This window comes from Drosophila navojoa, chromosome 5 (genome assembly GCF_054131105.1).
Source record: "Drosophila navojoa isolate 15081-1374.11 chromosome 5, UAZ_NAV_1.0, whole genome shotgun sequence".
Classification (NCBI taxonomy): Eukaryota; Metazoa; Arthropoda; class Insecta; order Diptera; family Drosophilidae; genus Drosophila; species Drosophila navojoa.
The window spans coordinates 20,395,297-20,405,567 of NC_142893.1; the positions used below are offsets into that span (position 1 = coordinate 20,395,297).

The window sequence follows — 10,271 nt, forward strand, 5'->3', positions numbered from 1 at the left end:
TTAGTTTTAGGGCTGATAGCTGGAAGGGACTACATTATACATACGAAAAGTCAGTGTATTATTTATTGGGCAAATAAAATAATCAGATATAAGCGTATGACTTAATTATATTAAAAAAAAAAACCGTTTAGGGATATTGCATATAATTTTTTAAATATTATTTTCATTGTACAAAGCGCCATCTATGTCTTATGTCAATTAATGTAGACAGTCACAGTCGATTTGTGACTTTTTATATTTTTTTTCATGCCTTCGGTCACACCGTAGCAACACTGCAGCTTGCTCCTAGGAAACTAGCGCGAATTTTTATTTGCGTCTTTCGGAATTTTACATTTAACACATGAAATGCACACGTTTTAATAATCCAAACCAAAAATAATAATGACTAGTACACGCAAAAAGAAGATGAAAGGTGACCCCAGGGCGTCCGAGCAGATGCGCAAGTGGTTAACAGATAAAAAGAAAAATAACAGGTAAATAATATACGACTGTGAAACTATTTAAACTGTTAATAAATGGCTGTTTTGCAGCGCTCCACCAGTTCCATTTAGTGTATTTAGCAAAGTAGTGGAAAACCTGCCGGACATAGCATTTCAAATTCAGAGCAATGAACCAGGCGCCGCAAGCAAAACCTTGGATGAGTGCGCGCTGTGGTATTACAATAACTTCTACAGTGAACCCACAATAAGAACGAAATATGAATACAAGCTGAGATCGTGTCCGCTGCGCGTCAAGCAGAAGTTGCTGCAGGGCTGCACGACTGGTTCGTCCGATCAGTTCTCGGAATCAAACGATATACACCGAGCTTCAACCGAGGATGGCCATGAGGTCACAGTAAATAGGTGAGTGGAAGAGTGGATCAGTAAATTACTCATATATAACATATATTTCCTATGCACAGAGCTGGCCGTTTCCTGTTTCCCGTCTCGTTAGCCACGTTTAAGCGTTACATCCATAAGACTGAATTACTCAAGATTCTTGTGCGCAAGGAGACCAAGAGTAAGACGAAGCGTGCTGAGCTTTTGCTCGACAGGGATGTGTGTCGTAAGCTATTGCGCAAATACTATAATTCATTCTACATCAGTTCGAGCCGGCGCTACATGGAAATATGTAAATTCGAAACGGCGCCCGCAGCTCTAAGGCAGCAGTTGCTAAAAATGGGCGTGCCCTTAGATGAGATGGCCGTAAAGACGATGCAGGAGAAATCACAGTAAGTCTCTCTCGTATATGTAACATGCGGAATGGGAATGCTTGACTAGTCTCATAGGATACACAGATTCGACTGAGCAACGAACTGAGTCGCTTTTGTCGTACTTGACTGTTTGTGCGTCCGTCCGTTCGACCGAATGACAGCAAACTCTAATTACTTGACATGTCAAAAATATACATTCATATTGTTTGTGCTGTCATACTTGACAGTTTGTCCGTTCGTCCGTTCGACCGAATGACATTAAACTCTAAATACTTGACGTGTCAAAAAAATATATTCATATTGTGCTGTGAAAGCTTATAATATTTTCCTCATTACGTCCTAGAACTCTGTAATCTAAACATTATATATTTTTAATTGAAAAGAAATGGCAGCACGAGAACCCAGATATTCGATGTAGGTTTTTGTTACTTTTAACGAAAATCAAAATTAAAAATTAAAAGTTCAATTCTGAATAGTAAATTGTTTGCTAAGTGCATCTTCTAGTCGGCCACTACCGACTAATTCTTAGCCAAATGTAATCCTAACGAATAGATATACATTTTATTTGCAGTAAATCGCGCGAGCCTACATCACCAAACTTTAAGGCAAAGGTAGGAAAAAGTCCACAGGGCAAGCATGCCGTTCCAAGGACTCCCTACACACCCTCAATAGTGAGCTTTAATGAGTTTGAGAAATACATTATCAATATATATGACATTGTGTGGCGACTAAAGCTGAACGAGCCCGACTACTCCTACAAGGGCTTCGAGGACTGCGCCTATGAGTATTACTTTGACTTTTATCTGACGCCCGAGATACGCGAGAAATATCCTTACGTCCTGGCGCCCTGCACAACTGCAATGAAAAATCGCATACTCTCCCTGCCCAGTCCAGAGGATAGAGAGACGCTGTTCCAAATGAAAACTAAAGGATGTCGGATGTCTACATCGCAACCAATTGAACAGGATAATGAAGTCTCTCCGCCGGCATCACCAGCTGAACTAGATGAAGAGGTTGCAGGGGCATTCGCAGAGTAAGTGCTCAAATATCTATTGTAATTTTTAATAATAATAATAATGATGCATATTCAGGCACGAGTCGCCTCCTGGCTCCGTAGAGGCGGCAGAAGTCCTGCCATACGGAGACGAGCATCAGCCAGAGTTCTTGCCATTCGTAGAGGAGCATCAGCCAGATATCTTGCCACCAGTCAAACCTGTAGGCGACGCGTGGTCGGAGATTATGCCACCGGTTAGCTTCAAGCTGTTCAGGCGCTATATCCGAAATATGGACGACATTGTCCAACAGATGATGTACTCTGGGGAGTACGTAGGCTTCAGCGCAGATGAATGTGCGCTGGAATACTACAATAGATTCTATTGGGATCCGATAATACGTAAACGGTTCGAGTACCAGGTGAAACCCTGTCCGGGTAGAATACGTGAGAAGTTGCTATCGCTGCCAGGGGAGGTTGACCTATTGGCCGACATCCCAGCAATCGATAAGGCAAATGCATTGCTAGCTGCCGAGCGAAAGTTGATAACATTTGATGGCATCACGTACGAGTTCCCGATTAGCTTCGAGACATTCGTTAAGTATATCAATTACGAGGAGCTGGGTAAACAGCTCGCCTTCACATATGAGATGGAAAAGGGACTGGCTAACGAATGTCCATCCGATGAACAGCTAATGAAGCGCTTCTACTATTTATTTTATACCGATCCGAGAGTACGAGAGCAATTCAAATACAATTTTGATGCAGCTCCAATTGAGCTGAGGCAACTGTTAATGCAGCTGGCTGAGCCTGTGAAGAGAGAGGAGGTGGGGAAATCGTAAGTTTGTATATCCTAGTTAATTTTCTTAAGCGAATGTCTAATGAGAATTCCATTGCAGGCCATTGTCTGAGCTATCCCAAGCCATGGAAGCCGAAGGGTCATCAGAGTCCGATATAGATACAAATACTAGGTAATAATAGAAAATTATTAAGAAATTATATATTTGTAACTATCTACAATTTCAGTAGTTCAGAATTGAGTACCTCTGATTGTGAGCTGGATGTCGTAGAGGATCTGGGCAGGTATGAGAAAACTTAATCTTGCTCTTCCATTAATATTCTATATATTTCTATATTAATACTTTGCTTTTGTAGCTCTGGCCGTTTCAAGTTCCCTGTGTCGTTCGACACATTTATGCGCTGCATCAACCACCAGGACCTGCTGAGGCCATTGCTCCTGCGCTTCATCCAGGACGAGGAGCAGCTAGCAGAAATGACAAGTCCGCAGCATCCGCAATGCCAAAAGATATTGAAACGTTATTATCGTTCGTTTTATGTACGTCCGAGCACTCGCGACTTGTACGAATATCGATTTGCCAATGCAAGTGCTGGGCTGTTGGAGAAGCTATTGGAATATGCTGAGCCCCTGGATGAGGTGGCCAAGCAGCAGATGGCACAGGCCGCAGAGGAGTATGCCTTGGAGAACAAGCAGAAGAAACAGAAGCAACTTGAGGAAATGGCGAAAACGTTGCCCGTTACATTTAAATGCTTTAAGCGAAACATTCGGAATCTGGAGGAGATTGTTAAATGCATGATGAGCGATGGGCAGCACAAAGACATGTCAGAAGATGACTGCGCATTCGAATACTATATAGAATTCTATACAAAACCAGAAATACGGGAGAAATATCCATACGAGCTAAAACCATGTCCGAGTAAACTTCGTGAGCAATTTCTGCAGCTACAGGCTGCTAACCCGACAACTGATATGGAGCACTCTGGTGCAGTTGAGGCCGTCGATGAAAAAGAGCTCGACTTGCAAGAAGCCGAGCCAAAAAACTCGGAGCTGGGGGAACAAGTGCAAACACCTGCAGCACCTGATATCCCCCAAATTGATTGCAATGCGAATGAGGGCAACAAAAATAATGTCTTGGAGCGTGATGATAAGACTTTGGTACATCTACAGGGCAAAACCTATGAATTTCCAGTGTCGCTGCAAACCTTTAAGCGCTACATCAACTATGACACAGTGAGAATTGAGCTGGCGAATTCATTTTCGAAGGATAAGCAGAAAGTTGAGAAAATTCTCCGCGAGGAGCGTTACGATCTGATACTGCTGCGCCGCTTCTATAATTCGTTCTACATCGATCAGCGTGTTCGCAAATTGTGCAACTATAACTTCAATGCCGCGCCAGCTGAGCTGCAAGAGAAACTAATGGGATTCGCGGTGGAGTGCAGCCCAACGGCGACAGAGGACGAGGACCCAAGTGGAACTCCCGTTGCCGAGTCAAAAGCGGAGCAGATGTTATTACCACGAATTGAGTTACAGGTTGACCAGGAGAAGGAGGCACTGCCACAGCCGCAGTCGAGCACTGAGGTGACATTCCCCGTCTCGTTCAATATATTCTCTAAGACGTTAAACCTGGACGAGGTTGTGCGACAAATGCAGCAGGAGCCGCAGTATGCCAAAGCAACGGCCCACGATTGTATGGTCGCCTACTACAAGGCTTTCTACCGCACCCCGGAAATTCGCGAGAAATACAAATGCACCTTCAAGCCTTGTCCGTCACTGCTAAAGGCCAAACTGCTGCAGCTGCCATTACAGGATCTCGCGTCCGAATCCAGTCAGGCAGCACAGAACCGTGAGAGCAGTCAAGGATTGGGTGCTGTGTATGCAGCTAGGAAAGCCAAGCTTAATAGGTGAGTCCTTCAATTGCTATATGCTTAAATCAGCTAATCTCTAACATTTGCAGTATGCCTAAATTAAATATGGTTAGGTACGCACCCTATAATTTGAAGGTCTATATAGATAGGCGAGCAGCGAGGTACCCCGAGAAGCGCGATCTGTTATCCGAACATTTTGCTGGCAAGCTATCAGACGAACAGAAGCAAAATATAGAGCTTGTATGGAAGAGTCTGGAGACATATCAGAAGGCAGCCGCTGCGTTGAGGAGCGCAAAAGCGGGGACTGCACCCAAAGAGACTCTTGAATCGGACTCGAGCACAAATGCAAATGCAGAAACAGAGAATGGCGGATCAGCTGCAACAGCAGCTGCTGCAGAGTCAACATCTTCCACCAGCGAGGAGACAACTACCACCAGCGTGGCAACAAGCACTGATATCTTTACCAAAGCTGTGATGGACCTGACCAAAACCGTTGCTGAGAAGCCTGAGGATAATGCATCATCATCCACTACAGCATCGAGTGGAATTGCGCTGCAGAAGGCAAAAGCCTCGGTTGCAGTGAACAAACCTTCAATAGCAGCTAGCAAGGTAGCAGTAGAAATGGTTGAAACTTTGCATATAAATGATATAACCAAAGAAGTCATGGTACCTACCAGTGCCTTGCAGGCAGTCGAGGAGTTCTTTACCCCCGTCGCGAAGGTAGATAAAACTGGACTCAGTGGAAACATGAGAGCTAACAACGATTTCAAATTTCATATTCCAGGTGCACAACATGAAATACCTGCTCTGCACGAGCCGTGGGCTCAAGAACACCATCTGGCGCATACTCTCCCATCTGACTTATACGGAGTTTAAGCTATATACGAGCATATATGGAGCCGCCTCGTTGTACGAGGATGAGAACATTTTGTCCTTGTGCTATTACTTTGTGCTGTCCAGAGGCAACTGGCCCACTAATTTCTACGTGAAGCTGCGCATGCTGCCGCAGCTGTTGCAGAAGAAAGGCGTTAAGTTGAGCTCCCTTGACTTGGGCCAATTGTCACCCAAGATGCTGCACCGGGAGGAATTAATCCGCTTCACAAACTTCGATGAGATTGTTCAGCGCAGTTTCCATGCACGCACCGGCCATGAAATCGGTAATTTGCAGGACCTGATCAAAGAGGCGGAGAAGTTTTATGCCATGTGTTGGTCCCAGGATCGCTGGCTGCACCAAGTGCCACAGATAACAGAGGAGTTTGCCCACTCAATCAACTGGACAGATAATGTTCCCATGGAGGAAACAACTCCACCTGATACATGTAAGTGGTGAATGTCTTGGAGCGAAGTTTGTCATGTTTCAATTGTATCTCCTCGATTTAGTGCCGCTCTTCATGTCGCAAAGCTCCTCCCCCGCTCAGGTCATATCATCGCAAAGCTCAGAGGACCGTCAAGAAGAGATCACCTCAACTCAGTCTGATCAAACGTTTGCAACTGTACCTGAAACGCCTGAGTTGCCTATAGGTGAGTCAGACTTGAATGATTCTATTGAGACTAAGGCGTGCATCAAGTTAATAAATATTTTACCCATTTCAGAATCATCGCAAGCATCCACTTGTCCACCCACACAGCTTGATGTGTCTCCAAGTCCACCTTGTTTTGTGGACATTCAAAATGTGCAGCCCGCCTCACAGGCTATGGAGATAGAGACCCAAAACGATCCACTCAATCAAACTAATCTAGTCCCAGCGGAGAAGAGTGAAGTTCAAGTCAAGACTGAGCCCATAAAGTTCCTCAACATGTTGCGCTTCTCGCTGCATAGCGACAATTCGAGCGATACCTTCAATTGCGAACTTATCGCCCCCGAGGATCAAATCATCGATTTGGACACTGATGAGGAGAAGCGTTCAGAAGAATTAGCTTGCCTTGAGATAAGCGATTCGATCGTTGGCAATGTGCTGCCGTCATCCTGTCCCAACACCTCAGATTCATATCAAAATTTACTGGCAGAGGTGCATCGGCTGGACGATGAATTGAATCCGCCTCCTACGGCGGAGAGCCCATTGCCTGCTCCACAGCCTGAAGAAACAGTTAAAGATACAAATGTCCAGCAAGTCGAAGAATCCGCTCCGGTTCTACCAGTAAAGTCTGTTCCCAGCAAGAAACCGACGCAAGTCGAGAATAGGAAAAAAGCACGCTGCATCATGCCCGACAACGTGCCGCAGCTAAGACACGAATTTCGTCCCTTGCCAGTGGCAGCTATGGTCCGCATCGAGACGGACGGCGTAATACTCCATGTAAGTAAGGATGGGGAAGCGGAGGAAGAAGAGCCACCGACAACCTCCGGTCAAGCGCAACAGGTGCCGCATCAAGCCGAGTCGCAGAGCGTCTCGCAGGCGCTTGCCACTGACAATACACTGATGGAGTCGTCGCAGCTGCAAAATCTGCTGGATGCACCCTACATCAATCTGCGCAAGGTAAATTTTAAAGATTTTAGTGATAGCAATAAGAATAATAGTGCTGCGTTGATGGAGACGAAACGCAAGCACATTGTGTTTAGGTCCTTGGAACGGTATTTGGCCTTCAGTTCGCTCACTAAGGCTCAGATAAGCAGGTATCACATCAACAGCCTGTCCGTGGGCAGTCCTTATCAGCAGGCATTGATCTGCGTCGATGGGCGCCTCTGCAATGCCACCGGCCCGCTGCTGCAGATCCTGTTCTCGAGATGCACGGCCAGCTTGCGGGCCGATTTGGAGTATCTGCTGCGAGATATGGACGAATTCTGCTATAACTGCCGCAAGCCATTGCGCGCGGATTCCACTGAGGATTTGCGTACGCGCGTCCTATATACGTTTATGCGTGTGGCGCCGCCCTTTGTCCGTTTCCGTCTGGAGTTCGAGAACGAGACTCGCGAATGGGCCGACTGCAGCGCCATCTGTGAGCAAGAAAAGGAAAAAATAAAACCAAAAAGTGATGTGCAGACTGTGATACGCCCAGAGATACTAGAACGTATGAAGCAATTAAAATTTTTGTTACTGCACCCTTATAATTAGTTGGTTTTTTTTTCTAAATAAATTATATTCTTTGGATCTGACTGTCTTATAAATGTTTGCTTCTTTCTTTTCAGAGGCGGTGAGGTTATTGTGAGCTTGGCTTTAAAGTTAAGTATTTAGATGGCGTGCAGCATTTTGCGGCAGAAAATGTATAAGAAGTCCAACTCGACTGATTCCAGCAATTTAAAACTAAAAAAAAAGTAAAAAAAAATACATATACACTTGTTAAATTATTTATTTATTTCTGAACAAATTAGAAATCTCAATACAACCAGAAAAATATAGTGTTTTACTTATAAAATGTCAGAAGACCCGTTGCAAGCTTGTGCGAATATATTTGTTGTAATTTTTTGGTAGCTAATTCAACAATGGCGCCTAGTTTGGTGTAAAATCTTAAATGTCTGGCAGCTCTGTCATAAAAATACTAAGGTATTTTTTAATTCGCAAAAAATAGGCAGACAGCGTTGCAAGCCTTTTGGCTTTGATTTTGCCAACTCTAAGCTTGCGTACATGAAGCGCGAAATTTTAATTAATTGTTGAGATATTTTCCTATAAGTTTAATTAATACATTAACTAAATTTTACTATAGATACAACTGATCTAATTAGCATTATAAATTGTATCAAAAGTCAAAGGTAACTTGAAAGTAAATTAGTACATGTCACTTCACAGTAATAAATTCAACTCCCTTTTGCATAATTTCTATTGATGTCCTCATCAGTGGAACAAGTATCCATGTAAATAGAACTCATTTTGACAAATGAATTTTCCCTAAACCCTATCAACGCTGCTATCTAGGACAACCCTTTCCTTCGCTCACACACACACTCATACGCGCACACATTTCAGACAGGAGAACAACAAGAGCAATAAACTAACAAACGAAAGAAGAACAATTTAATTAGCGATGACATGTTGCCATTTAATTTTCTTGTAAAAAGTGTAATTAAAAATGTTGCGCTTCGCAGCTGGAGTGGCACTGTCAAGGGCTAAGCGGAGTCTCTCTCTGTGGCATCCGTAAACAAACAAACACACACACACACACAAACACACAGAGGCGATCATATATCGGCTGGTCGGTGATAAATCATATTGCGGCTGCCTCTGGTGCATATTAGGCTCTAAACGACGAGATAATCTATGGTCTGCCCGTCTACAAAATGTTGCAAGTGGCAATAAATTTGGAAAATACAAAACATGCTGACAATTTTCCATATAAAGGTGTGTGCGGGGTGGTTGTTCGACTGCTCATGTGTGTGTTTGTGTGAGACCTCGAGGACATAGTCGCCGTCACGTCAACACTTTCAACTCTTTTTTTATTGTTGTTGTTGTTGTTGTTGTAACTAACTATAAGCTGTTTTTTGTTGTTGTTCTTTATTTTCATTCGTATCCTTTCGGCAATAAAAATTCCGCTTGCTATTTATCTTGATTGTCCCTTCGCTCAAGTCCAAGTCCTTTGCAGGACGTACAGGACACGGGGTCGCAGGGTCACAATTGTGGCATACATTGTATAACCGAGTCAGAGCTAGAGAGTGTGAGAGAGAGAGAGAGAGAGAGAGAGAGCGAGCGAGTGCTCGAGCCATTGGCATGGCCCGTGGTCTGTCGCGTCGCTAGAAATTTTTTGCTTAATGAAATGTACATAAAACTAAACGAAATTAAGTTTCTGACGTGCTCGTGCCAAGAGTCCAAGCCCCGGCCCGAGGCCCCTCCATAACCCTTGCCGACTCGCATTCGCGTTTGCTGCGTGTTTATTACCAAGAACGGGGCATAAAATGCAAAACGCGTTCAGCCAGCTCTTGGCCCTATCAAATGGCACAAAATGGCCGACGCCGTGTTGCCGCCCAGTCGCAAACCCTTTTCCAAGAACTTCGTGCGAGTCCGAGAAGTGGTCGCTGATTTCCTTCAAGCACGGGCATGGAGATTAAAGTACTATAGGCAGGCAGGAGGCAGGAGGCAGCAGGCAGCTGCCAGCTGGCAAACTGGCCGTGGGCAGGGGGAAAGCTCATAAAGTCGAAATTAAATAATTTGTCTTCTTAATTTTCAAATAAATTCTTCATCATCCAAATAAAGGAAACCCCAAGCAGCAAAAACAATTGTGCGCAGCCCAGCCAAAAACAAGAAAAAAAAAAAAAAAACACTCAGCCAACCAGAAGCGTGGCGAAATAACGACAACAACAAAACAGCCCAACCACCCAAGCCACCCCACTCTCTCTCTCTCTCCCCCTCTGCATCCCCCCAGCTAGAAATCAGGCAAGTGCACACTCGCAGCCAGGGACGTTTTATTAAATTCGACCTACGCCATGCCATGAATATGCGCGCACTGCCACTGCCTGATGTCCTTACGTCCTGATGTCCTCATCCTCAGCCGCATTCG

General features: G+C 44.5%; 1 protein-coding gene across 4 annotated transcripts; it reads left to right on the top strand.

The window, feature by feature from the left end:
* Positions 1 to 245: 245 nt before the first annotated feature.
* tea (telomere ends associated) lies at positions 246 to 8,177 on the top strand. 4 transcript variants are annotated; one of them, XM_089260917.1, is made up of 13 exons: positions 246 to 473; positions 531 to 842; positions 902 to 1,210; positions 1,764 to 2,225; positions 2,284 to 3,021; positions 3,083 to 3,154; positions 3,210 to 3,266; positions 3,339 to 4,883; positions 4,937 to 5,567; positions 5,632 to 6,166; positions 6,228 to 6,368; positions 6,441 to 7,321; positions 7,972 to 8,177. In XM_089260917.1, exons 1-13 carry the CDS (start codon positions 382 to 384, stop codon positions 7,978 to 7,980), a joined length of 5,784 nt encoding a protein of 1,927 aa, XP_089117043.1. In that variant the 5' UTR covers positions 246 to 381; the 3' UTR covers positions 7,981 to 8,177. The 4 variants fall into 4 exon arrangements, with proteins under 4 accessions (XP_089117043.1, XP_017958550.1, XP_089117042.1 ...); XM_018103061.3 differs by lacking the exon at positions 7,972 to 8,177 and having other exon boundaries at positions 6,441 to 7,910; XM_089260916.1 differs by lacking the exon at positions 7,972 to 8,177 and having other exon boundaries at positions 4,961 to 5,567; positions 6,441 to 7,910.
* Positions 8,178 to 10,271: the final 2,094 nt, after the last annotated feature.